The 27,069-nt window shown below is 40.3% G+C and overlaps 3 protein-coding genes across 6 annotated transcripts; all 3 read left to right on the top strand.

Moving 5' to 3' along the window:
- The first annotated feature begins 18 nt into the window (after nt 1-18).
- LOC121953264 (autophagy-related protein 2 homolog B-like) lies at nt 19-18,193 on the top strand. 4 transcript variants are annotated; one of them, XM_042500252.1, is made up of 43 exons: nt 19-82; nt 701-1,097; nt 1,204-1,366; nt 1,726-1,878; nt 1,971-2,073; nt 2,350-2,512; nt 2,599-2,778; nt 2,907-3,003; nt 3,123-3,287; nt 3,422-3,573; nt 4,144-4,255; nt 5,218-5,461; nt 5,550-5,712; nt 5,848-5,940; nt 6,050-6,238; nt 6,445-6,718; nt 6,813-6,921; nt 7,003-7,204; nt 7,827-7,969; nt 8,708-8,865; nt 8,996-9,171; nt 9,270-9,420; nt 9,507-9,709; nt 11,389-11,469; nt 11,564-11,670; nt 11,754-11,846; nt 11,960-12,030; nt 12,124-12,200; nt 12,295-12,465; nt 12,560-12,692; nt 12,781-12,980; nt 13,067-13,296; nt 13,692-13,809; nt 13,929-14,120; nt 14,200-14,301; nt 14,396-14,474; nt 14,559-14,769; nt 14,858-14,927; nt 15,014-15,096; nt 15,271-15,392; nt 15,809-15,963; nt 16,676-16,825; nt 16,917-18,193. In XM_042500252.1, the coding sequence occupies exons 2-43, from the start codon at nt 936-938 to the stop codon at nt 17,145-17,147; spliced, it is 6,231 nt and encodes a 2,076-aa protein (XP_042356186.1). In that variant the 5' UTR covers nt 19-82; nt 701-935; the 3' UTR covers nt 17,148-18,193. The 4 variants fall into 4 exon arrangements, with proteins under 4 accessions (XP_042356186.1, XP_042356188.1, XP_042356187.1 ...); XM_042500254.1 differs by lacking the exon at nt 19-82 and adding an exon at nt 347-411 and having other exon boundaries at nt 3,446-3,573; XM_042500253.1 differs by lacking the exon at nt 19-82 and adding an exon at nt 347-411 and having other exon boundaries at nt 9,273-9,420.
- Nucleotides 18,194-18,646: 453 nt separating this feature from the next.
- noxred1 (NADP-dependent oxidoreductase domain containing 1) lies at nt 18,647-21,476 on the top strand. Its single transcript, XM_042500781.1, has 6 exons — nt 18,647-18,804; nt 19,749-19,930; nt 20,457-20,637; nt 20,714-20,868; nt 21,026-21,224; nt 21,320-21,476. Exons 1-6 carry the CDS (start codon nt 18,647-18,649, stop codon nt 21,474-21,476), a joined length of 1,032 nt encoding a protein of 343 aa, XP_042356715.1.
- Nucleotides 21,477-22,160: 684 nt separating this feature from the next.
- tmed8 (transmembrane p24 trafficking protein 8) lies at nt 22,161-26,969 on the top strand. Its single transcript, XM_042500849.1, has 6 exons — nt 22,161-22,297; nt 23,684-23,795; nt 23,935-24,028; nt 24,586-24,679; nt 24,846-25,139; nt 25,638-26,969. The coding sequence occupies exons 2-6, from the start codon at nt 23,686-23,688 to the stop codon at nt 25,853-25,855; spliced, it is 810 nt and encodes a 269-aa protein (XP_042356783.1). The 5' UTR covers nt 22,161-22,297; nt 23,684-23,685; the 3' UTR covers nt 25,856-26,969.
- The last annotated feature ends 100 nt before the right edge of the window (nt 26,970-27,069 follow it).

Here is a 27,069-nt window from a genome sequence, read left to right as displayed (position 1 = left end):
CGTCACAGTCTAATCCCACCCGAGTGTGTCGGCTCAGTTGGTGCGGAGTCATGAAAGTGTTTGTAAACAACTCACACACAAGGTAACTTAACCGCCGCACTATTATCTTCAACCCTGCTCACCTGCTTAGACGTGTTGGCATATAGCGCTGGTGTTAATATGTTTCGTGTCTGTCGTGAGTGTACGTCTCTTGTGTGAGGGTGGATAAGTTCAGAAATGTTTGATTTTGGGGGTTAGCTAGCCACCTAGCACCGCTACTAGCCTGACGTTAGCTGGCTATGCTAAAGTTGCCTCACTCTGCAGACAGGGGCTAGCTAACGTCGTTAGCTTTGCTAGCCGGCTAGTTAGCTAAATGACATGCCTTTGTCTAGCTAGCTCTCGTCTCTTGGGCACCATGACAGCTCTATTTAAGTAAGTTAAGCTAATGGTTGCTATTGACTAGCAAGTCTATGACATGCTAACAGTTATTTCGCAAGTGCGTTTGGCTTGTTTACTACCTGCTTGTGACACTAACGTTATCTGGACACAGTGTGTTGCCCTGTATTATAATGCTACTCTGGAGCAATTTAAAACTGTCTCTGCCTCTGACATATTATTAATGAAGCTCGTTGTTTTCAGCTGTTTTGTAAACATTTTGTGTAAAGTCTCGTGGCAAGTGTCAAATTACAAAAAGGGGCACCATCTGTGTGTGTTTCTGTAGGCGCAGCAAACTGGAGTCGGACCAATTCCCGCACAGTGTCAACACATCCTCCAAAGTGTCCCTAATCTTGGGATGTGAAGGGTGTTTGAGCTCACGATTCCTCCATGTCTTTAAGTCGACAGGATGACACCACTGTAACACCAGTGATTAATTCATAGAAGTCTGAGTAGCATTCTGGTTGCAGAGCCTCAAGATCCCTTTCATTACTTGTGTACTGTTCACCTATTGAGTTAAGATGCCTTGGCCATTTTCGGAGTCCATCAAGAAGCGGGCTTGCAGATACCTGCTGCATCGGTACCTTGGCAACTTTCTGCAGGAGAAGCTGAGCTTGGATCAGCTCAGTTTAGACCTCTACCAAGGAACTGGATCACTTGCACAAGTGCCACTGGATAAATGGGTATGTGAAGAGTTATGGCAAGAAGCACAGTAGATTATTTTAATTGATTCAAACACAAAATCTGCATGAACTAAGAGAAGCTTCAACATTATGTCTTGTTCCTCAGTCACTCAATGAGCTCCTGGAGACAGCAGATGCCCCTTTTGAGGTCATTGCAGGGTTCATCCAGACAATTTCTCTAACTGTACCATGGGCAGCCCTACTGCATGAAAACTGTGCCCTAGAGGTCAAAGGTTTGGAGATGGTGCTAAGACCAAGACCAAGAGTTGGTAAGTAGAGAATGCATTGTGCCCCACTACAACACAATTTTTGAAAAAGATTTTAGATAGAAACATCTTGTTTTGTTACATGGTATCAGAACAACAGATTTTACTGAAAAGTCAGTGTACCCGAATAACCTGTTTATGAGGCTTAATCCTGTTGTGATCATATTTGGGATATGGTGTTTACACGAGCACTGTATACATCTCAATTTCTTTCAGATTACTCCAGTTAACATTTTTTGGGTTTCCCATAAATGGGATATGGTGTTTACATGCTCAAACACATTAACAGGATACTCCAAAAACCAGATCATAAACAGGCTATCATGTCTGTGTAAACACACTCACTTTGGATGTTCTTCTAGCATCTGGTTCTGAGCCCATGTACTGGTCCAGTTTCATGACGAGCAGCATGCAACTTGCCAAAGAATGTCTCAGCCAGAAGCTCACTGACGATATGGGAGAGAGCTTTCAGCCTTTTGAGGGATTAGAGAAGTTTGCGGAAACAATAGAGACGGGTATGTTATGTCTACTCTGTTCCATAACATTCAAATGAGTTTACCGGCCTTGTATTGTGCAAAGTAATTTCTTATATTTTCCTATCTTGCAGTTTTGAGAAGAGTCAAAGTGACTTTTTTGGATACTGTTCTCAGAGTTGAACACATTCCAGAAAATTCTAAAACTGGAATTGCCCTCGAGATTCGAATCCAAAAGTAAGTGAAAAGAAAACTATTCTAAATATTTTTCAGCATCATAATATAGTCAAAAGTCTTTGATCATTATCAATTTCCTATCCTAACTCTAATCAGTCTTAAAGCGAGAGACATAAATAAGGAAAAGGGGAAGAAATACTGTTGAATATCTTTACAAATTTAGTCATGGATAGTAAAAATGATCGCAGCTACATGTATGGAAGACTTCTGTAATATTTAGTCCATGTGATGCATTAGTTTTCATGTCGAGCCTCTTGTGTTCTGTGTTGCTTTCAGGATTGTTTACTGCGATGAAACAGGCGAGGAGAGTTCAAGTGTGAATGTGCATCAGCCAACCACATTTGCACATAAAAACCTGCAGATGGAAGGCATAACTGTATTTTGGGATGAGTTCTCAGATGTGTCCCGTGCCGGTTGTAAATCCTCACCCACTCCAGCGGTTGGTGTAGCGGCTATTGTTTAAAATTTGGCATAAAAGTGTGTGTATGCATCAGTCTTTTTAAAAATATATCTCTTATCTTGCAGGATACTGAGCCAAAGCTTTCCCCGAGCTGGAATCCCAAAATAATATGTGAGCCTCATCCGCAGTTTACAGAGCCAGTATCCTCTACTACACCCTTTGAACCTCTGCAGGTTGGGAGCCTCGGTGGTAAAATTGAGTTGTCCCTCACTCTGAAGAACAACTTTGCTATGCCTGGAGCAAAGGTAAACTGAGTATTTCCTATTAACAGAATATTATGAGAAACTTTCTGATTAAGACGTTACGATTGATGTCATGAATTAGGGGTTAATTGCTACTACTGACCAGGGTGTTGTACATGCTTTGCTTTCAGCTGGAGGTTGTTGGACATATTGATACACTTATTATTCTGCTGTCCCCGCGACAAGTTCATCTTCTTCTGGACTTGTGTGGAGCTTTCTCTGGTGGAGGTGAGCACCCCTCAGTTCATAAATGATAGGTAACATTAGGTTTAAACAATGTAATAATGTCACCAAATGAGTTACTAAGGAGTAGAGTGAAAAGAGTATTTCTTATTCTGTGTGTGAAGGTGGGCAGGAATGGGCTAAGGATAGAAAGAGCCGACCAATACAGCAAGAGGATGAGTATCGCCTCCATATGGAGCTGAACCGCTGTCTGAAGAAGGATACCACCGTGCCAGGAGCGGACCCCGACCTCTTTGAGAGCCAGACCACCAGAACCGTGTCTAGTCGAGGTTGGACTGAAACGCAATCCCCTAACCCCTGATTTTTCATCAATCATGGTTTCATTTAACTTATGATATGTCTTCTTTCTTTGTCCTTTCTTTTATTTATTTATTTTATTTAAACCAATCTGCGGATGGTGTAGATGATGTGTTCTTCTCCATGGCAGACATGGACATGTCTCACAGCTTGTCGTCCCTTCCTCCGCTGGGTGAACCTCCCACTGTTGACTTGGATTTGTCCCTCAATAGCAACTACTCAGCCTCACCAGGAGAATCTCCCTCTGGAACTGCAACAGTAAGTCTTCGCCGCTTAGACTGCAGGCATAAAGACACATTAAAAGTTAATGTAGTTGAGCATTAAAGTCTCTGTGGTCTTCTTACACTGTTACAGTGATACTGAGTTCAGGTTCGCTATAGGGTGCTATGTGGCTCTCCAGCCATTTTTTAATTCACACTGAAAGTAAATTGACTCACAGTGGGATTATATTTTTATGTATTTTAAATGGAAATCAGTTGCCAGAGTGCACGAACAGCATCACAATAGAGCTTGTTTATCAAAAAATGTGCCAGAGGAGCATTCGCACACCCAGAAAGAGGTCCATGCTAAACCCTAAATTTTCTTGTTTCCTAGAAACTGGCCCCTAGACTCCTGTCATTTTGAAAAAGAGTCCAACGGGCTAAGCAAATTGAGTATCCCTGCGCTATTAAATACTTAAATCTTAGCAAGTTGCAGTGCAGTGTAATCAAATATCTATACTGACAAAATCAGAAAGTATGTAAATGATGTGATTTTTGTTTGTGTTGTAAGTTTCTTCCAAACGAACTGCTGTCGTCTGGCATCATATCTGTGTATCTGTGTTTGTAGGCTCTGTGGGATGATTACATGGATGTACCACAACAAAGAGAGAAGCAGACTACTGAAACTCCCGTCCAGTCACGGGATTCACAACTCCCTCAGAAATTATTGAGACAGACTTGTAAGTATTAAAATATATTGATATACTTGAGATACCAACTTTTCCCTGAGAGTTTCCAAGTGGCTTTATTGTTGGTGCTGCTGTCGCAAAAGAAACCGGATCACTTTCTGTTTTCCTCAGCACGTAGCAACTACCAACAATACAGGACACAATGCATTTTGTTGTCCATGGTTACTTTGGTTGTTTCACTGCTATTTCTTCTAGTGAGAAAAACTCACACTGATTTTTGGTAATTGTGGACAGTTACCAGGGGAAACAAAACGCTGTCCTCTTCCTGTTTTGTTTGTGCAGTGGTTAATGCACTTCTTTTGTGCCATAAATGGAGCCTTCTTTTTCTAAAAAGAATGCACTGTGAAAGCGAGGCTTATAGGGAACAAATCTAACACTGACTGTGTCATTTTTCTATAGCCATTAAATTGCGCAATCGACATTTACTGCAAAATGATAAGTTAAATGTATATTATGCAGGATTGTCAGTTAGTGTTTGTAAAAATGCTCACAAGCAGAAGTGAAAGTAAAAACCAATCCCAATTCACTTGTTTGGTATTTCCCCTGCAACTTACAGTCTGGCACCTGGTCACTATCTTTTTATAGGGCGGCGACCTCACCTGAGTGCTGTGGAGAAACATGTCCATAAAAGTCTCGAACACAGAAAACAAAAAAAATACAAGCAGAGTCTCAGGAAAATACACTGCCACACACTTGTAGTGGGCCATAAGTGATGATTTAGAGGGATTACTTCTTTTTTAGTATACATTTTTAGCAAAACCCTGCATGATGTATCCTTTAAAGCAAAAAACTTGGCAATTTCCACTTTAAACCATTAAATACTATTCCCTCTGTACTTAAGAGAGGGAAAGGAATATGCACTTTTTCATTCCAAGCAAAGATAACGTGAGCATAACTCACTGATTAGATCTCTGTCTGTGGTTGAGTAAACAAAGTGTCTGTATGTGTTTCAGCTCATCCATCCAAAACCCACGGTGATGAGTCAAGGCCAGAACTGGTGTTAAGGTTAACACTGAGTAGCCTGGCTGTGTCAGTCCTCCACATCGACCCGCTCCCACCACCAGACGCTGCTCCCAGTCCCCTCGGCCCCATGGCTGCACACTTCTTCAGCATGGTGGGCCCGGGCCAGCTCGCCCCCGCTGCCTTCCTTCAGTCTCGGACTGTGTTTAATCAGGCTTGCCCCCATGATCATCTCAGGTGCACCTTTATTTTTTACTAATTCCTTTTGTAGAGAGTTATACTTGATTTGTCATTTAAGTGTTTTATATCTGTCTGTTATTTGCAGGTTTGTGGGTCAGGGCCTCAAGATCAACTACGAGCACTGTCAGGGATCCAGCCTGCGGACTTTCAGCACTGATGTCTCCCTTAACCAGATGGAGTTTCTGGAGTGTCTCTTCCCCTCTGAGGCCGTCATTGGCGGCTCCCAAAGAGGCATTCAGTACACTGAGGTTAGAGTTTCAAGCCTGAGCTAAGCACTTTCTGCACTGCACTGAGCTTTGGTTGGTTTATCACATTCAATACGCCTGAAAGTTGCAGCTGGCATGACATGAGTGTTTCTCACTAGTTTCTCTGTCGCATCTCAGCTCCTGACATTTGACACCGCCGCCAGTGCTGATGCGCCGCTTACCACCTGCCTTCACCTGCTTTACAAACAGGCTGAGCGCAGAGGCCCTCAGGTAACGGCATTTATTAGTAATATATGAAACCACAGCACTAACACTCAAACACATGATCTGCATCACTGTCAGGCCTCTGCTCAGTCAGCCTTTTTGGTTCTCCGTGCAGGGCGGCCAGGTTCGTCTGAGCACCATTCCCAGAAAAGCTGAGATCCAGGTGGAGCTGGGCCCCGTGCGCTCTGAGCTGGACATCAGCATCGTAGACCGTCTCAACTCCTTACTGCAACCTCAGAAGCTGGCCACCACAGAGCTGATGGCCTCCCACATGTACACATCCTATAATAAACACGTCAGCTTGGTAAGGGCGTCTCAAGAATGATATATAGAGTATCAGAAATATGAATATGTCAGATATAATGATATGATTAGTATAGCCTAGAAAATTATTGACATCTAATCATGCACATTGACTCTTGAACTTAGATTGAAAGGTTAAATAGCTGCATATATGTTGGTTCTACGGCATATAATATAATTCTTTGTCTCTTTAAACTCATTTCTCAGCACAAGGCCTTTACAGAGGTTTTCCTCGATGACAGCCATACTCCCACCAACTGTCATGTATCGCTGACGGTCAATGCCCCACTGCTGGGCCTTGCAGTCCGCTTTCCCATCCCTGACCTACGCTCAGATCAGGAGAGGGGCCCTTGGTTCAAGAAGTCGCTGCAGAAGGAAGTACTCTACCTGGAGCTGGAAGACCTGGAAATGAAAACAGAGTTCATGGGTGGCAGCTCTCCTGACCAAACCAAAATGGAGCTCACTTTCAGGGAGCTTATAGGTATGTGGTGGAAAGTTAAAAAAAATTACATGAAGATTGTTTTATCAGAGAAATTGCTCTTAAACTGCTTTTTTTTTTTTTTTGCTTTGCATAGGGAAGTTTCAGGAGGAGCCGGATCAACCAGCTGCCCGGTTCCTCAGGGTGTCCCACACTATGGACGGGGACATGACAACATCTGAAAGTGTAAAATTTGATTGGCCGAGGTAAGTTTCTCTAAACAAATGCACACGGATCTGTCCATTCAGGGACACCTCTCAGTGAAATTATTAAATCTCTCTGTGCAGGGTTGTGCTGAAGATGAACCCCACTGCAGTCCACTCTATCCTTGAGCGGGTAACGGCTGAAGATGACGAGGGGGCTGAGGACCATTCCCTTGAAGAGGAGGAGGAGGAAGGGGCTGCCCATTCACTGAAGGATGTGTGTGACTTTGGGAAACCAGAGCCATCACCCTTTTCGTCACGAAGGGTTATGTATGAGAATGAAGAGGTAGGTCACGGCCAGTTTAAATGTTAATGTACAGCTAACTGCTGTTTATAATATTACATTTCTTAGGGTTTAAGTACTTTTTTTTTGCTTTTTAAACATTAATTAAATGCACTGGAACCTAAAGCAACGGCTAAATGTGTTGGCTTAGAAATTATCCAGCTGTATGAAAAAAACCTGATTGATTTATAAGTCTGCTCTCTTTATACAACCTGTTAATCTTGAAATTTACTCAATTTGGAACATTATAAAGACTATCAATGTTGTGTTATCATGCACAGATATGCCTGGTATTAGGAAAGAAAGATCAACAAGCCTTCAATGAAAATATAAAATGTTGCAGCACACATATTACCTTATATTTAAAAAAGTCCCTTTAAGATTTGCTTAACTGAAGATTTGTTTGGTTCTGACGATGGCGTTGCTCCAGAGCAGGTGATTTTGTGGATAAATTTGCATTTAGGAGTGGCAATGCCCTCTGGTTAATGTGCTATTATATGGCAGATGCATCATTTTGCAAACAGCAACATGAGCACTGATTTGCATACCTAACCTGTTGATAGCAGGTGTTGAGAAGCCTAAGTTTAGAAAATCTTTCTTCTTCTTTTTTTTTTTTTAACTCTAGATGGTCATCCCCGGCGATGTTGCTGAGATGACAGAGTTCCAGGAAAAAACCATGAACAACTCTCGCTTCATCCTGGAGTTGTGTTTCCCCAATGTGCAGTTAGTGCTCCCCACCAAGGCATTTTATGAAAAACTACACAACAGGTACAGAATGATACAAAATGACATGAAGTTTGTTAAAATTTGAGTCATACAGTTGGACAGTAAAGCAGTTAATTTGTTTTGTTGTTTTTCAAATGTATTAATGTGTTTTTTAGTAGCTGTAAATCAACAGATAATCAGTTGTTTTCGTGTTTGAATAGATTTTTATTTCTGTCCTGACTGGTCTTTTTGACAGCCAGCTATTATGTTGAGTAGAGTGCACTGTCAAAATAAGTCATAAATTCTGTCATACCCATAGAAATAGGAATGCACAATATTGGATTTTTGCTAATATCCAAGATGCCAATATTTTCCTAACTTGTTTGGCCAAATGTCATTACTGATTTCTTGCATATTTCCTGTAGACTTCCCAGCAATGGAATTAATATATTTTAATGTCCACTCTTATCATAATGACCCACTGGGGTATGCAGACATAAAATGCAGACATAAAACATTTTCAAACAAAACTTAAAAAAAAAAAAAAGTGAAAATTCAGCTTTGATGATGCTCTCTCCTGAGTTTGTCTTCACAGTAACTACAGCCAGGGCAAATGTGACCTATTTCAACTAATTAAAGTCGCATGATTAAAGCATCATCCTATCATCGTGTCATATGGGCAGAAATCTGCATTGCGGGCGAATGTGCCGATATAATTGTGCATCCCTACATGGAAGATATGATAAGATTCTTAAACCCGGTCTGTTCCATGCATGAAATGTATTTTTTTTAATATTATAGGATAAACAATGACCTTCTACTGTGGGAACCCACTGCTCCGTCTCCAGTGGAGACAGTGGAAAGCATGCCATACGGAGTTGGACTCTCCGTCGCCAGTCAGCTGATCAACACTTACTCCAAAGACAGCTTTAGCCAGTTCCGCTCTACTGGTCCAGAAGGTAAGACGACACTGAATATTTTCCATAAATTTGCATTTTGTCAGACTCCTAGAATTTAAGTAGAAATGAGTAATTGTTAAACACCCATCAGCTCGTCTCTGCATAGACACACTTTGTGTTGTGCTTTCAGAGGAGACCAGCGGCTCAGAGGAGGAGACCATGCACTATTACTCTCCTGCATCTGACCTGGGCCTCAGGTCCCGCAAGAAAAAAAAGCCCAAAGTCCAGAGCAAGACCTCCCAGAGCCTGTTCTCTGTCATCCTCAGTGTCAATCACGGCCTGGTGTCTCTTCAAACTAATGCTAAGGTAAACTCACATCCGTTCTGATATCACTGAATGTCCGTAGAGTTTTATTCTCACGTTTTCTATGGATAGTGCGATTGAGTTTTCCTTCTTTCTACCAGAAGGAGGATAAAACTGTACTGAAAAACAAACATGGCGAGTTCTGGCTGGAGGTGAAAAATGCCGTACTGTTCAGTGTGACGCAGTACGAAGGCTATAAAGACCAACACTACGTCTGTTTCCACACAAGTAATGTTTGCATGTATCATCAAGGTAAACCAACTGCACATGTTCACTACAATATTACTTGTTGTGTGTATGTGATATTTGGTGATAATGTGACCTGAAAATCTCTTCAGGACTTGTGGATGGAGGCCCCTCCGGCTCAGACGTCAAGTTGCCATGTAGGACACATCCCCACTGGTTAGAGCCGACCATCTACCAGTCTGAGACATCTCCTGAGAGATCCTCAACGCCCTCAGAGGGTATTGGTCTGGAGGCCCGGAGCATGGTGTCTGTCGCTGTCAAAATCTCATCACAGAATGCAGAACGCAATGTCAAGGTAGGTTTGTCAAATCACTGACAGGTAAAAGGCCAAACTGGAGACAGCTTTTGTTCACCGTGGTATAGATTCTGCATCTGTAGATCTTTGTAGAGATTGTTACATTTGAATAATTGTTAAAGGCCTCAAGATGTGATGTTATCCACAAGAAAAAAAAGGCAAAGCTTACAGACAAGTCAGGAAAAATAACAGAATTTTGTGTAGCAGAACTTTTGTTAAATATCCCCTCTAGACAAGTTTTAAAGTTTTAAAAAATGTTCTGCTATGATTAATATTTTTAACATGGTTTTCCAACATTAAAAGAAAAAAATACAAACAAACAAAAACCAAACTGTAAGCAGATCTGCTTCTCCCTCATTGAGAAACTCTAAATCTGGCCTCTGTCCCACCCACCAACACTGCTTGCGCAAGGTTTTGCATTCACTGAGTGCCTTCCCCACCACTGCCACAACACTAAAACGAAGCGAGGAAATAGGTCTGGCTATGTGATAATTGCGCAAGGGTGGCCTATAAAAGAGCAGTGCACGTCTAGTAGACAGAAACCATCCATGCTTGCAGAAAAATGTATTCTGTCAAGCTGAGATTTTTATTTTTCGTGTAAGAAATCCCCTCTCCACTGAAGTTTTCACGTCTCTGCGGGTGTTGTGTCAAAGTATGTTTCCTAATCAATATGCTGCCTTGTTTTAGACAGTGATTGGCTTTCGTACCAGTGCTGCACCTAATCCAGCTCGCCCAGTGTACGTTTGGATCTCAGATTTTCAGATTTTAAGGATGTGCAAAGACCCCCCCCCCCTTCAGTCAAGGAATGTGAAAACACCTCTCCTGTGATAAACTTTGCACAGTTACGAGTCACAATAGTCTTGGTCAGTCAGTTTAGACAACATAAACATAAGAAATATTCACTTTTTGAATAGAGGGGATCTTTAAGGACTCTGTTATCCAATAAAGAACTTGAAACCCCAAGATATGGAATGTTATCTTGTGTTTACAAGATAGACACAGGGGATGAAGACAGTTTTTGTCCTATAGATGGGGCTATTTTCAAAGTGAATAGTTTTTCTTGATCTTTGCACCCAAACCAAACTGTGACCTTGTCCTGTAAGGGCATGGTAAACACTCGTGTTTTCTCAGTGCTGCACATTGAGTTTTCAGGCCTATGCCATGTAGTTAAATAATGGGTGGCTAAGTCAGCATTTTAATGCAGAAAAATGTTATTTATTGCATTATTCCCCAAAGCATTCCTTATTCAACAACACATACGACTCCTTTCAATATATCTCTGTTATACCCAAAACAGTCCTAAAACTATTCTCCTAAATAGCTATAGGCCCCCAAAATACCAATTTCCTTTTTTTGATGAGTTTGCAGAGCTGATTTTAATTATTGTTACTGACTTTGTAATCTTTACTGGTGACTTTAATATTCATGTCAACAACCCAAATGATAGGAATGTGATATTAGACTTAAGAGTAAATTGAAATTTAATTGACATTGCTATTTTTTCAGCTCTTTGGGACATACTTTGGGCTGCGATGAACTTTGACTTGATTAATCTATAAAGCACTTTGGGTTGCCTTTGGGTATGAGGTGTGCTATATAAATACATTTGCCTTGCCTATATTAGTCATCTTGCCTCTTAGTTTCTGCTCACTGTGCTGATGTGTGCCTTTTTTATTTAGGAATTTCTGGTTGCAATTGGAGTTAGAGGAGCCACACTCCAGCACAGAGTGGTCCCTCCCAGTCTGGGCTGGTATGACCAGGTAGGCAAAAAGGAAGCTACCCAAAAATTCCCATAATCCCATAATCCCATAAAATTACACATTTTTAATCTTAATGCGTATTTTTGTTCAATAGATTGTTGACTTTCTGAATGTTTCCGATGAGCCCGTGTTGGGTTATGCCCCTCCTACGTCTGTCACCACCTTACATTTACACCTGTGGAGCTGCTCTCTAGACTACAGGTAAAATAATCTTAAAACCTCACACTAAACAATGAGTTATTTGTTATCTGTGTGTATATTTTAATTCATTTTTATCTTGACAGGCCCATTTACCTGCCTCTCAGATCACTGCTGGTTGTTGAGACTTTCAGCATCTCCAGCAGCGTCTCTTTAGACCACTCTTCCTCAACACTCAGGTATGTAACGAGTTTCGCTGATACTAAGTCACCTAAGATACTAAGATACTAAGTGAATTGTAACTGAGTAATAGAAAAAAATGTCTTTGCTAAATATGATATGTTGCGCACAGGATAATTTTGGATGAAGCGGCTCTGTTCCTCTCAGACAAGAGTAATGCCGTCTCTGTCAATCTAGCACGTGGTGAGTTGATTTAAGTGACAACGATGTTAAATAACTGCTTTATAATGTTTAAAGGCAGCTTTGACTGATGTTTTCTGCTGGTTTTTTTCACAGACTATGTCCAAGTGGTAGACATGGGGACACTGGAGTTGAGGATTACAGCGGTCAAACCTGGACTGGATGGAAAGTTGGTAAGAGTAGTCTGTCTCTAAAGGGCGTTTATGTTTTAAACATTTTCTCTTGAAACAAGTTTGAAAAACAGTTCCACTGTGTCTTGGGTGACAGTCAGAGCCCAGATTTGAGCTGCGCTGTTCCAGTGACGTGATTCACATCAGAACGTGTTCGGACTCCTGCGCCGCCCTCATGAACCTTATTCAGTATGTAGCCAGCTATGGAGACTTGCTGCCCCCTGCAGAACCAGAGACCAAGAACAGCAGCACTGCACAAAGAGCCAAGGTCAGCAGTGACAGCAACATGAGCCAGTATTGCTCAGCCACATTAAACATCTACTGGTCATACATGCTTAGTTTGAGTGCATTTTTTTGAACAGGCGGAGTTTCCGAGCCGGCCCACATCTCAGACACCTTTGCTCGCTGAGACTGAGCAGCAGATGTTGCAGGATCTGATGAGTGAAGCTATGGAGGAGACTGACGGGCAGCATGCACCCGGACTACAGCAGAACGGTGAAGACTTTTTCTGGTAAAGATTAAACTTTTAGCTCCATAAATGATAAAAACTTACCTAGATTTATTCTTTTTCACACATCTGTAGGTGCACACGAGGAGCGAAATCAAGACCACAGCCCGCCTCGCTCAGACCTGTTCTTGTTCCCAGATGAGAGCGGCAATTTCAACCAAGATTCAAGTCCCACTTACCCCATGCTTCACTCTCCCCTCATCACTCCTGTGCCTCATCTGGCGCAAGAGACGGACGACTTTTGTATTCTGGAGACTCCAGGTTCCAGAGGAGAGGTCAGGATGTGCTCGTTCACACAGTTTTGGCCGCTTGAGAGAATGAAAATCTGTGTTGGCTCACTGTAAAGTGATTTGTGTTTCAGGATATCGATCAGGAGCCAGTGGTAAAGCAGCTTACGTCAGATCCTGTGGAAATCAAAGATGATTACTTCAGTCAGCCTCTAGAGGGGAGCGACTCCAGCCGTGGAGCCATGAACTTTCCCATCCCAGAGGTGCGCTACCTCATCAAGGAGATCTCTGTCATCTGGCACCTCTATGGTGGGAAAGACTTTGGGATGGCCACTTTTACAGCGTCTCCTGCTAGAAGCCGGGGGTGAGCAATTAGCTGCGTAACATTTTTTAACTGTGAACTGTGATTTTTAAAGGATTACTTAGATTTTTCTTATCATTATTACCACATCTCTATTTCATTTGACTTTAATCTTTATTTATTTATTTTTGTTCATTTTTTTCCCATTTTATTATTATTATCATTATTATTATTATTATTATCACTTCTAGCAGACTGGTATTCACTATTTTGTTTATCTATTTTATTAAGTCTTCATTTTACTTAAGTTTTATGATCACTATTCCTATATCTTTATCTCTACATGTATAGACGTTTTGCTTTGCCTTTCTTCTTTAAACACAGAACTACTGATTCATGTATTCCCTGAAAATTTAAACAAACAAAAAAAAAAATGTATCCTTCTCTCCATTTTGCAGCTCTACACCCCACAGCTCCCCTTCTCAAACTCCTGTCAGACAGGCCAAAACGTCGGGACGGGCAGCGGGTGGAAGAGGAAGGAACCCGGACGTCCTGATGGAGATCCAGCTCAGCAAGGTACAGTTCCTATTCACCTGGAATTAATGTTTTTGTTAATGTTTCTCTCATACTGATCACATGAATACCATGGGACATTTCTTTAGCATTGACCAGCTTTTCTTTGACCATTTATCAAGGTGAGATTTCAGCATGAGGTGTACCCACAGGCCCAGGTGGCTTCTGGGCCAACGATGGATCAGCCAGTCTCCCGGCAGGTGTTTGTTGTGCAGGACTTGGAAATTCGTGACAGGCTGGCAACCTCACAGATGAACAAGTTCCTCTACTTGTATTCTAGCAAAGAAATGCCCAGAAAAGCGCACTCTAACATGGTGAGGAGGGCAACACACTCGACATTAACCCAGTCAAGTCTCCGCCTTGTGTAACCTCTTCATGTGTCTTTGGTTTCAGTTGACAGTTAAGGCACTGCACATGTGTCCTGAATCAGGCCAGGCTCCCCAGGAGTGCTGCTTGCGTGTTTCCTTGATGCCTCTCCGCCTCAATATCGATCAGGTAAAAGACTGTGATACAGATGATTGTACTGAATACACGTATAAGAATCCTCAGTAAATGTTTTTACATGACAGGTTTTTTTTTTTGTTTGAAGGACGCACTGTTCTTCTTGAAGGACTTCTTTGCCAGCCTTGCCACTGAAGTTGAGTTTTTCTCTCCCCCTGCTCAAGAAGGTAAAATTCATTACTCTCATGAACTCAAACATAATTTAATACAACCCTCACTTGCTCCTAATGAGATAATATTTTGTTCTGCAGCTGTCTGTGTTTCCACAAAAAAAGCAGCTGCCCCGGAGATCTCCTGCAGCTTCTCCAAGCACGCCGGCAGCAGCCAGGACCCGGCCCCGATCATCTCAGTGCCTGCTCAGAGACGCTTGAGCCACAATGGTTTTTCCACATCTGGCAGAGAGGAAGTGATTGATAATGAAGCCTCTGCTCCTCCCTTCACAGACCAACCCATCTTCTTTAGGTCAGTTTTAAATAACCTAAAAAATGACCCCCCTGTCCTTAGAAGAAATCACTGAAATTTTTTGTCTGACATTTTCTTTTCCTTACAGGGAGTTTCGATTTACCTCTGAGGTTCCCATTCGCTTGGATTACCACGGGAAACATGTTGCAATGGAGCAGGTACATGTTCTAAGAGGGCTTTGTATATTATTTCCACATTATTTCATGTTTGCTTTGCGAATAATGTTATGACTTCTCTGTTTCAGGGAACTTTTGCAGGAATCATTATCGGGTTGACACAGCTTAATTGTTCAGAGCTGAAACTGAGGCGCTTGTGCTACAGACAAGGGTATGTTTATCTCAGTTAATATATATCATCAGACTGTTACTGTTGCTGTCACTTGTTGATTGACATCTTGGATTCAGCAAGTAATAGAGCAAAATTCTTCTGCGCAGCATAATATGTGTTATATCCTGGAACTACTAATCTTTCCAAAGTAATAATACTTGTTTGTATTTTTAGATTATTGGGTGTGGATAAGCTGTTTTCCTATGCAATAAATGAATGGCTAAATGACATCAAGAAGAACCAGCTTCCAGGGCTGCTGGGTGGTGTGGGCCCAATTCACTCTCTGGTGCAACTAGGTGAGTACAAACACATGTTCTGAACTCAGTCACAGGCTTTTTGGTGTCATCAAATGAACTTACATTTCATAATGTGCATAAATGGTTGATATAAATAAAGAAAACAAGCTGTAAAATGAGCTAGAATATCTAACTTAACTTTGTAGTTCTCATTTCTTATTTATCTTTAATCGCTGTATTATATAATCAAAGTTTATTAATATTATTATTTATTCTATAAGCCATAACTGGACTAGATTTTTCCCTATATTTATGTTTCTTTAAGCATAGAACCAACTTTTAATCAGTGGCTACATGTAATTCATGGGTTCATTAAAGAAGTGCTGTGAAAGTGGTTCACAGTGTGTGAGCATGCTGATTCAGGTGTGTTTCTCAGGTAAAGTAGTCCTTGTTCTTAAAATATGTGTTCTGTTCAGTTCAGGGATTCAGGGACTTGGTCTGGCTCCCGATTGAGCAGTACAGGAAAGATGGTCGGATTGTCCGTGGGTTTCAGCGTGGCACTGCCTCCTTTGGGACCTCCACAGCCATGGCTGCTCTGGAGCTCACCAACAGGATGGTGCGGACCATCCAGGTAAACTCTTCACTGTAACTAAAAAGAAATCTATTCATAAGGGATGGGCATTTTAAGTAATTTCCGATTTCGATTACTTGCATTAAGTTGTTATTGAATTCTCAAGTACTCACAAGAAATAAAAAAAACATGAGGATAGGGTCTGAAATGAACACTCAAGTGAAAATGTGGGTCGGGTTTGGGTTAGCTTTCCTTTCTGCGCTGCACAGACTGGACAGATTAACTATGATATGAAAGTTAAAGGTTACATAGCTTGTACTGCATATTCATTTATTTTATTTTGTTTATTTCCAAACACCTGATCACCATTCTGCCTATAACATTCGATTGAGGGATGTCTGACTGAAACAGTGGCTGTTATCTGCAGCTGCGCAGATCTACTATTTTTGGTATTTTGATCTGATATTAATAGATAGCTGTAACATCACTGCGTCCCATCCAAAACAATGCAGACTTTTAATTTAAAACTGGGCAATTTATGTTTAGGATAATACATGTTTTTTCTTTTTTACAAAGCAAAAAAAAAAAAAAAAACCTACGTATTGTAACATAACAGCAAATTTATTTTCTATAGCTGGTGACGTTACTTAGCTCTAAAGCTAAAAGTTTTACTAACTTTCAAATGGAGCACTTATGCCTCGTACCCCTATTATTCACTGCTTGTGCCTTCTTGAGGCGTCAGGTAAATCTGTTGTTGTGTGTCACTTTGTAGGCCGCAGCTGAGACGGCGTATGATATGGTGTCTCCGGTGCCCGATGAGAGAGACACAAAGAGAATAAAACGTTTCTCCCATTATGGACTGGCGCATCAGCCCGTTGACCTGAGAGAAGGTGTAGCTAAAGCCTACACTGTTGTAAAAGAGGTAAACGAACCTAAAGCTAAAGATGTTCACTTCATTGACATTAATGGAAAGAAACTATTTTTAATGAGGATTGTGGCGTTTCCATCCACAGGGCATTACGGACACAGCACTTACCATCTATGACACAGCCACTCGGGAGCACGAGCAACGCGGGATGACGGGCGCAGTGGGTGGAGTTCTCCGCCAGCTGCCACCAGCTGTGGTCAAGCCACTCATTATGGCCACTGAAGCCACCTCCAACGTCTTGGGTGGGATGAGGAACCAGATTCACCCTGATGCACGCCAGGAGGAGTCTCAGAAATGGAGGCAGGGCGAGGAGTAATTCTTGTTGCCATACGGTTCCTGAGACTTTGCAGAACAGCGAAAAAAATGTGTTGGAAACTTTCTTCAGAGCATTTTTTGAAGCAGGACATCTCAGATGTGCACATACAAGCTCTGGTGTATATGTAATGAAGTTCATCTCGTGGCAATATGAGCTACTGTGATTCAGCTTGTGTCAGCTTACCAGTTCCCTCACAGTGCCTTCATGGTTATCAGCATTGCCCAACTGTTTGTTTAATCAAAAGGGATGAAGAGTGACAGATTTATGAGCCACATATTGTCTTTATGTGGATTATGTTCTGCTATAGGATAGACAACAGCATTATAAATATAAAATCATAACAATAAAGAAGTAGGCTGTGGTCTCATGAGGCGCAACATTTGCTTCATTCTCAAGCAGCTCTGTTTACAGGTTGTATGTGGTTATCTTACTTGTCAATAAACACTAATATTATAGTTGTATTGACCCTTAATTTATATAACATGTACTGTATGTATGTGGGCCTTGTTATTTACTGTAAATATTCCTAATGTGTTACATTTCATGCGAATATAAGAGAACAAGTATAGAAACTGAATGTGTTGCAGTTCTGTTATCAGCACCTTTAAGTGACTCTGAGGGTTACTTGCTCTAATGAATGACAGATAGTAAGATAACCCAGATTTGTTATGAAGTTCACAATTTTATTTTGAGCTGTGATCAATGTTGTGTAATTTTCCCAAGAGCTGCTGCTCTGAAAAGCTGCTTTGAAAATTTTAAATGTTTTACCGTGTCAGTCTGCCGCTCACATTTTCAAATGGTTGACAACAAACTTGTACAAGAAACAGTATCCACTCAAAATCGTAAAGTCTTAATATCCTGCGCAATTGATTTTTTTTAAGTGTATGTTTGGATCTTGATATTTGGTGTGATATGTTGTGTTGCAGACATTTGGTTTGCCGATTTTCTTGTTTATGTGGACAGGATAATATTTCGTGTACATAAGTGTACAGTTGAATTTGTATTAAAAGCATGAAAGGGAAATAAAAAAATATAATCTATCAGGGTAAAGTGTGGATGGATATGATTTTTACCTTTGATAACTGAGTTGTAGTCATAAAAATAGTGATATATTATATCACTATATATTCATAAAGGCATTCATTCATTACATCTTGTTTTTTTAGTATGTGTTTTTTATATGATTAATAGTAGTACAGGTTTATCCACAACCTAAAATCGGACACTAGATATTTTTAAAAAAACTTTTTCAGATTGGCAAGGATGTATTTTGTAATTTTGATTTTGTTTAATATATTAAATAATTGTTTTTTAAATCACAGCATTTTAACTTTTGCTGTTTATGCCGCAAAGAATTTTATTTTGAAAAATGACAGCCGTTGAATCGGAAGTTGTCCTTTTACCATGGAAACAGGAGGAGGAGGCAAACTTTTACAATGTTTTTAAGCTTGTCATTGTTGATTTTTGGCTAATTTTACCTCTGTCGAGACTTTGGGGCGATGGCGGACGTCTCTGCTGATCTGAGCGGTTTTTCTTTTGAGTCTGGACTAACTGAGGATGAAAAAGAGTTACTTTACCTTCGTGCACGCTCAGCTGGATTGACGTTTTGCGGGTGCGCGCACGCAGTATTCCTGTGTAAATTGGTCCACTCACTGAGGTAATTCATCTGGCTGTGAAGGCTAAATAAAGTGTTTGTGACACACAGGAAGACTTTTAGAATAACTTTAAGCGTACGTTATTGTCATTGTTAGGCATAACTAGTTAAGCCCAACTTAGTTAATTCATTACAAAATAAATGTAAGCTTATTGTGAAATGTTAGGGGCTTTACTCTATTTATGAGAGTAGCAGGGTGGCTTGGAAAGGACTTTGTTTCTGTTTTTCATGTCTTGAGCCTCCATGAGTGACTGGGAGAAATGAGTGACTGTCCCTCCACCATAAATAACCATACTTCACAGTTTCTGACTATGATTAATGTCCTAATTTTGGAGATTTATAGGGATCACATGCCTTGTTTGTGTTGGCATCTGGGGATTGAAATATATGCTAAAAATACAACTATTTAAAGTTGAATGTCCCTCTACTAAGCGTATTAAAAAACCATAACTCCCTCCCCAGTGCCTAAAAAAAATATTTGAAGTGCCTCCCCCTTTTTGCACCACCCCCTCCCCTCTCATAAATAACAAAAGTCCCTTATAGTTACTGAGAAAAACTATGTAATAAAATCACAGTTTTTATTTGAAATGGTTGGTCATTAGGGGCTTAGTCCAGATATATTATTTTTGGGTAAAAGCCTATATGTAGAATATAACATTTAGTCTGTTGCTTCGCATCTTTTCATAGTAGAGTAATGCTTTTTGGCGTAACCTATTCAGGGTTTTTTTTAGCTTTGTTTCCCACTTTAAAAACATTTGTTAGAGATGTAATCAAAAGCAATCAAATGTAATAAGTTACATTACTTGGATAACATTACAAATAAAGTTACATTATTACATTTTACAGGGTAGCTAATGATCTGTAACTGACTGCATTTCAAAAGTTACCTTCCCAATACTGTATTTGTCCTGATGAAGTCATTCTGATTGATGCATGTTTATATTTAGATGTTTCATCAAAAGTCACACTGAAAACAGAGACTCGGGGGCATCAGGAGGAGACAGTGACCTCTGCGTTGGGATACTCGGGATGGGTCACCTGGGGAAACAGTTGCTCCTCTCCCTCGCAGAGAAGTCAGGCATCAAACCATCACATATTAAGATCTCCAGTAGAAGACCAGAATCTGCAGGTACACTGAAAAAACAAGACACTTTGAAGTCCCAATTAAAGTTGTTGTGATGCAGGGAAACTCACTAAATCAGCTAGTGTGTGGATTATCAAATTAATTATGAAATCAGAAGTGAAAAGGCCTGTGTTGTCAGATGATAATAATCCCAATGAAACAAAAAGTAAGAGTTGACAATATCATAAATATAAAAAATTAATAGCAAATTTACATTTTTAACCTTCTTGGATCTTTGTCAGGTCAAAATGACCAAAATGATTATTTTGACCTGACAAAGATTCATTAAAGTTGTGTGGCATGGAATAACTGTGCAGGCATTACATTTTTCCTCATGCACACTTTTTTTGAAAGCCTTGCACCTACTTGAAGTGTGTATAACTACCCTCTCTCAAGAAGTTAAATATAAAACATGAGTTGATTTAATTGATTTAATAAAATGCACCATGAGCTTATTTTTTGAATACTGAAAATGGCACTTATATACTCAAAGTCTTGTCCTTATGTTTCCCGTGTTGCTTCCGTGTTTCAGCTAAATTCCTCCAGACAGGATTTGAATGTTTCTTTGACAATCGCAGACTGGCAGCATGGGCAGACGTCCTGTTCCTCTGCTGTCTGCCCTCTCACCTCCCAAAGGTCTGCGCCGATCTCCACTCTCACCTGCCAAAGCGTTGCCTTGTGTACAGCTTCACCTCTGGTGTACCCATCACCAGGTACTCACACACTCACACGCATACAGCATTATTAATATTCAGTCACTAAATTCACTCTTTTGATGTTTAATTTCAGATTGGCACAGCTTCTTGGACACGACTTCATTCTTAAACCACAGTATGACTTTGTAGCTTGTGACCGGGCAGATTCGTGGCTGTCCTGCACTCACCTGACTGCAGCTTTGACGAATCCTTTGCTGATTGAGGCATCAAGTCCTCTTGCAATGAGCGGTATGTCATGTTTCAGTGTTGCAGACTTCAATTTCTGTCTTGCATTTGAAATTCTCATGTTATATATGATGGATGAGAAAGCAATTGAAATTCACTTGACATTTTCATTAATAAAGTTGTATTCCTGACTGAGCTGACTTGTAATTCCTGTATTTAGGTGGCATTTCTCTGGGTCGAAACTGGGTGTGTGCAGTGTTGTACAGCCTGCTAAATATCTGCACCTCCACCAGTATGGGATCCAGTGATGCTCTCTCTCTTATTAACAGCATCCTTAAAGAAAACAGGCCGCACACTGTGGACTTAAATGCTCACAGTTTCATCAGTGCATCATATGCCTCTTGCCTTCTTTCAGAGGAGTGAGTGCAACACTGTATTACCCAAATACAGATATATTTCTGCCATGTCTAACCTATTTTTGCCAGTCACGTATATTTTTTTTCCTCCCACAAAGGCCTTTTCCCTGGATTTCTCTCACTGATGCCCAGACCAAGGAGACACCACTGCTGTGCTTTCTGTCAAACACCAAACCTCTGCAAGAGAGCATCTCTGCAGCGTACAAATCACTGCTGGAGACACCAGCAAAACTGGACGGTTACTCTCTATTTTAAAACTTAACTGGATATTTTTTAAAAATATCCACCACAGACTGTAATTCCTCTATGTTGCACGTTTTGTTTTGAAAATGATTCTGTAATATAAACAGCATTTTAATAAATAGGCCCCAGCATTATGCTTTGTGATATCTGCAGATATTGTGTTTTTAATACTTTTGTTTTCCATACATCATCTGTTTGGTATTTAGCACTATTCAGGCATGATTTATTAAGGTGACCAATTTATATATTTTCTGGACATTGTGGTGGTTATTGTAATCCTGAAATGTCGAAGAAATGTAGTAAAACAATATATTTTCCAGTGTTCAAAATGCAGCAACATATGACTGTAAGTGTCACAGAAATTGTAATACAGCATTAAATTATCAACAGCTAACTGAACAGTTAAAATAGACATTATAATTTAATAATCATAAATCTAATTAAAAATTGCAAATGAAATAACCTATTAATAAATAGGCCTGTTTCAATTTAAAAGAGATTTACAGATACAATATAAAACAGCCAAATGAATACGTGATATAAAAATACAGCACATTCATGAAATATATATAAATAACCGGTAAACTCGGGAATAATGTTTTTTTTTTTTTTAAGTTATTGTAGCTCGAGCTGAAGACTCGTTGATTTTCGTCAACGCTCGAGAAAACACGGAAGTGTCAAAATTCGGGTCTGTTTTTTCCTGTCAGGCAGCAGCAGCTCCGTGGAGACATCCGTCATATGATTGCAGTGATATGGAGGCGCATTTCCTGATGGCCTGAGTTAGACCAAAGAAAATTCGTCTCGAGTCATCAGATTATCAACGTTACATCGTGGTAAGATCATTTTTTCGGGTGTTCCCGCAGCTTCTTCAGCTGCACTTTCTCTTCGGGCTAGGTATCATCAGCTAACATGAGCTAACCTGTTAGCCTCCCAGCTAATGACGCGACGCTGAAGTTCGCTTTTGATTGAGTAACTCAGCGCTTTACTTTTTGCGCCTCTTATTGTTGAGACAGCATGGTAGATATGTAAGGCTGTGTGAAATTTGAAACTGTGTTTTAAATAATACTTTGCCTTTTCGGAATATTTTTAATCCAGATTTGACTTTGACCTGTCTAGGTGTAATTATATATATATGGACCTGTTCTAATGTGGTCTACTTTTGAGAAGGAAAGCAGTGAAATCTTTCCTTTTTGCATTTTCATTTTCACAAATAAAATGAGGGTTTAACAAATCTAAAACTGTGTTCTTAATAATATTTAGTCTTTCTGGGACAATCTAGTCCAGATTTGACCTGTCTGGGTATAGTTTTTTTGTTTGTTTGTTTGTTTTTTCTTTTTCTTTTTTCTTTTTTTTTTAAAGCACAGTTAAATCTTTTTTTTTTTTGCATGTTCACAAATGGAGTAAAGGTTTCATAACTCTGAAACTGAGTTTCTGAATAATTTTTGGTCTCTCTAAGATAATCTAGTCAGGGTTTGACCTGTTTTAATGGAGCGTTTTTTGATCTAGTCTTATTTGGATAACAAATGAATAACAAAGCATGGAAATCTTTTTTTTTTCATTTTCACAAATAGAATAAAGGTTCCACAAATTTGAAACAGTGTTCCAATAATATTGATGTTCTCTGGGGTAATCTAGTCCAGATTTGACCTGTCCAGGTATAGTGGGTTTTGATCTGGACCTGGTCTAATGTGATTAGTGTGGAAAAAAGCAGGGAAATCTTCCACTTTTGCGTTTTCACATAAAGAGAAAAGATTACAGTCATGTGAAACTGGTTTTCAGACAGCCTCGGGGCTTTCCCGTGAATGTCTAACCTGCTTTCACAAGAGTAAGAGATGCAAAAATCCCGGATATATCAATAAACGATGGAAATTAGATTTCCTTTAACTTCCCACCTAACTGCTGAATCGGAAACTACGATTCGGAAGCGAACTTCAGTGGCGTGCTAATGACAGTTTTTGAGGATGAAGCAAAGTGGTAAAGGCTCAAACATATATAACGTTACACATTTCGCTTTTGTGGCTTTGGCTGTTGATTCGCCAGTTTGCACTGAGGTTAACATGGTCTCTAAGTGTCAAAAAGCAGTTTTTTTTAGTTAGTTTTTCCAGGCAGCAGGAGGTTAGCTCCAGTGCTGTCATCTCTCCCTCCCTCCCCGTGCCTTGAAGGGGAGGGCTTTCGTGTCTCCAGCCACGCAGACAGAGGTGTTTGTCTTGTCTTTACAGCCATGGAGAGATTAGAGGCCACATCAGAGCTCCAGTCGCGGCTGTCCTCCCTCTCCTTCTCGTCTTTTCCCGGAATAACATCCAACCAGTGCGACGACAGACCGCTGGACAGGTAGCCTGTTGCTGCAGAAAGTGCTGCTTATACAGCTGCTGTAAGGAAATGCATTGCCAGTTCTTCTTCTTGCATCCTAATTTAATCTCTGCTGAAATATTGTGATGTCTCTTTTGCTGCTGTCCTGTCTGCTCATCAGACTCCAGAATACAAACCTTTCACAGAGCTGTGTCCAGTCTTCAAAGCGGGCCGATATGGATCAGACCAAGGAGGATTCAGGGCAACATTGTGAGGTATTTGATATTTAATCTTTCTTTTGAAAAAAACATGACTACAAGGCAATTAGCAAAGAAATTAGTAAAGAGTACACGTAGATTAGCTGAAAATTAGCTAAATAAGTAAATAAAATAAAATAAAAACATGAAAAACAACAATAAGGAAATTATCTAAAACAGCTTAAAATTGTAATAATTTTGAAAAATACTTTAAAATGTATTATTACAATGATAATAATAAATATAGCTCCCTGTACATTCTTCCCTAGTGTTTTTAAAAATAATTTCCCAAATCTACTAGTTACTTGCAATTTGTGGGACTTTTTTTTTTTGTTTTTGCCAAATTACTCCTTGCATTTTTGCCATCTTTTTAAAAGAATCAAACCATTTGCTTAGGGATAAAAGTATGAAATAGTTTTAAAAGGTGTCTGATTGCAGCTCAAAAAAAGTGATGTTGATTCAAGTTTCAGAAGGTGAAGTGTGTCAGAGGTGCTGTCAGCGAGTGTTAATAAAGTGTATGTAATATAATGTCATTTCTTGGCTATAATTACATATTTGTGTGTTTGCATTTTGAGGGTAACGACGAGGCCCCAGCAGAGCCGGCCCTGGGGGAAGGAGGTGAGGAGAACAACAGCGCTGCGAGCTGTCAGCCCTCCGCTGAGATGAAAGGTGAGGACCTGCAGAGTATGCCATCATGATTGGATTCACAAGTTTCATAAAGCTGTTCACAGAAGCTCTAAATACGTAAATCTATAGTGTCTTTACGGCTTGATAAATAGATTTCAGCTGTTTTGCTCTTTATCGACATATTGCCATTTTTTCCTCCTGATGGCAGCCCAGATGCCGCCCCTGAAACCCCCAACAACATGGACATCTGCTGCTCTGAAGGAGCTCAAGGCGAAACTTCGAACGGAGGACGACAGCATGGTGACAGTGTACAGAGGCGACATCATGACGGTTCACGTGCCCACTGTCCCCGAGGCCAAGAAAGTGTGCTGGGAGTTTGCCACAGACGGTTATGACATTGGCTTCGGCATATATTTTGACTGGACTCCCGTCACAAGCCGGTCCATCACTGTGCACATCAGCGAGTCAAGTGATGACGAAGAGGAGGAGGAGGAGCTGGAAGGTCAGTTAGCAGTTTCAGTTCAGAATTATAAGCACTTTAAATAGAGAAACCCAGTGATGAGTCCTAAAATCCAGAAAACAGTTTGAGACTGGTCTCTATGGGTTTTTGGTTAGAAGCGTGATTTAAGGTCTTTGGTCAACACAAGCTCAAGAGACTTTCATGTTTTGTTCTGCGACATAAAATCTGTCTGAAAATACTGCATTTACAAACTATGAAGCCTTTATGTGTCTTTAAAGAGGCAGTTGTGGCTAAATGAGACAACAGAACATCATCACATTGAACCGTGTTGAACGCGGCTTTACCAACCCCTCAGGAAGTGCGTCAGGCTCTGATGCAGATTTTACATAGTGGCCAAAAGTGGAATTACACCATCCGGGTTGGTCAAGTGATGCCCACTGGCCCAGATAGACTTTCATCCCCGTTTACTTAAATCGGGAAAGAGACGTCTGTAAATGTGTAAAAATGTTGACTTTGTGCTTTATGTGATTCCTGTTGCAGGGCCCGTCAGTAACGGAGACGTGGAGAAGGGCTCCAAAACTCAAACCAACTCAAACTTGGCTGAAATCCTACCCGTGTACCGCCAGGACAGTCACTTATCCGTCCAGGGTGGGAGCCACGATTTTCCAGGTGAAGGCACTTACCTCCTGAAGTTTGATAACTCCTACTCACTATGGCGAAATAAAACTCTTTACTACAGAGTTTATTATAGTGCCTGAGATGCCAGTTTATGAATGTAAAATTTACAGGAAAAATACTACTCTTATGAACTATTTTTGATTCCATACTTGGAAAAAAAAAGATGAAGTTATAATATAAAAGGGTAAATATTAGCATATCTATTTTTTATCACTTTATCAGCTTGTGTTGCCACACTTTATGATCAGATAGTTTTGATTGCAACATTTGCTCCAGTGTCTTGCAGATAGCTATTTGAAGAAGCCTTGCATATGTGCCATGTTCCTGTGTATGCACTGTGCTATTTGGTCAAGTGCCCGTCATAAAACGTATATTATCTCCAGCCGTAACATTTCTATGGTAGCAGTGATCAGGGAACACCTGCACAGAACATATATTTCACCCGGCCAGGTGCTTAATCAGCAGTGCTCTAAAGAAATTGAGTTTTTCGTTGTTTGTTTGTATGCGGACACATTTTCTGATTATGTTGCTTGGTTGTTGTTGCGTGTATTTATCTCTCTGCTTTGTATCGTAACTTATTATTATTATTTTTTTAATCTGTGTTAAATTTGATCATGTGACAGAATAATTATGTTATGCAAATTCTGTACACAGAGCTGTCTGCTGTCATCGTGGTGTGTCGGTAAAAGATTTAAGAATTGAATGTACTGAAGCAAGCAGTTTTTCCAGAGTGTGCTTTTTATGACACAATTAAAAGCCATCCCTTATCACATAAAGCTCTTATTATGTAATATAGATTAAATATTTACATTTGCCTCGCCTCTCCACCCTTTAATTTACTGTTTCGGAGGCAGGGAGCAGTTGTAAAATTTCATCTAAATGTGTTTTGTGCACAGGTCTATGTATGTGGAGGTCAGCGTGTTTGTTTTTGAATGTCCTCGTGTGTTGGACATACTTTGGATTTATGTTTCATCCTGTTTTTAAAATCGATGCTTCTACCACACTCACTCGTGTGCATGCTCCCAAAGATGTCACAGATTTGGCTGCTAATGCTGTATACAATGTAAAGCAAACAGGTTTACAAATGTAAACCTGTTGAAAGCCCCTCATGTTTGCTGTACTGTACCTTTACTGTAAGGTCTGATGACATTTGTTCCTGAAATTTATATTCCACAATAAAGAGAAGATTATCTATTTTTGTGATTCATTTTTGGATAAAAACATGATTAGTAGATGGTTTAGAAATTTCAGAGCACGCAAACGTTACAAGGTGACACTTCAGAGATGTCATTTA

Source organism: Plectropomus leopardus, chromosome 14 (genome assembly GCF_008729295.1).
Source record: "Plectropomus leopardus isolate mb chromosome 14, YSFRI_Pleo_2.0, whole genome shotgun sequence".
Classification (NCBI taxonomy): Eukaryota; Metazoa; Chordata; class Actinopteri; order Perciformes; family Serranidae; genus Plectropomus; species Plectropomus leopardus.
The sequence above is the reverse complement of the archived record's forward strand: the minus strand, read 5'-3'. Positions and strand labels throughout refer to the sequence as shown.

Bases quoted from the DNA above. Each gene is read 5' to 3' on its own strand.
- LOC121953264 (XM_042500252.1), top strand. From the start codon at position 936: ATGCCTTGGCCATTTTCGGAGTCCATCAAGAAGCGGGCTTGCAGATAC. The intron at 5,462-5,549 runs GTGCACCTTTAT...TGTTATTTGCAG, and splicing joins TGCCCCCATGATCATCTCAG to GTTTGTGGGTCAGGGCCTCA. The intron at 7,970-8,707 runs GTACAGAATGAT...TTAATATTATAG, and splicing joins TATGAAAAACTACACAACAG to GATAAACAATGACCTTCTAC.
- noxred1 (XM_042500781.1), top strand. From the start codon at position 18,647: ATGGCGGACGTCTCTGCTGATCTGAGCGGTTTTTCTTTTGAGTCTGGA. The intron at 19,931-20,456 runs GTACACTGAAAA...TCCGTGTTTCAG, and splicing joins TAGAAGACCAGAATCTGCAG to CTAAATTCCTCCAGACAGGA. The intron at 20,869-21,025 runs GTATGTCATGTT...TCCTGTATTTAG, and splicing joins AAGTCCTCTTGCAATGAGCG to GTGGCATTTCTCTGGGTCGA.
- tmed8 (XM_042500849.1), top strand. From the start codon at position 23,686: ATGGAGAGATTAGAGGCCACATCAGAGCTCCAGTCGCGGCTGTCCTCC. The intron at 23,796-23,934 runs GTAGCCTGTTGC...TCTGCTCATCAG, and splicing joins GACGACAGACCGCTGGACAG to ACTCCAGAATACAAACCTTT. The intron at 24,029-24,585 runs GTATTTGATATT...TTGCATTTTGAG, and splicing joins ATTCAGGGCAACATTGTGAG to GGTAACGACGAGGCCCCAGC.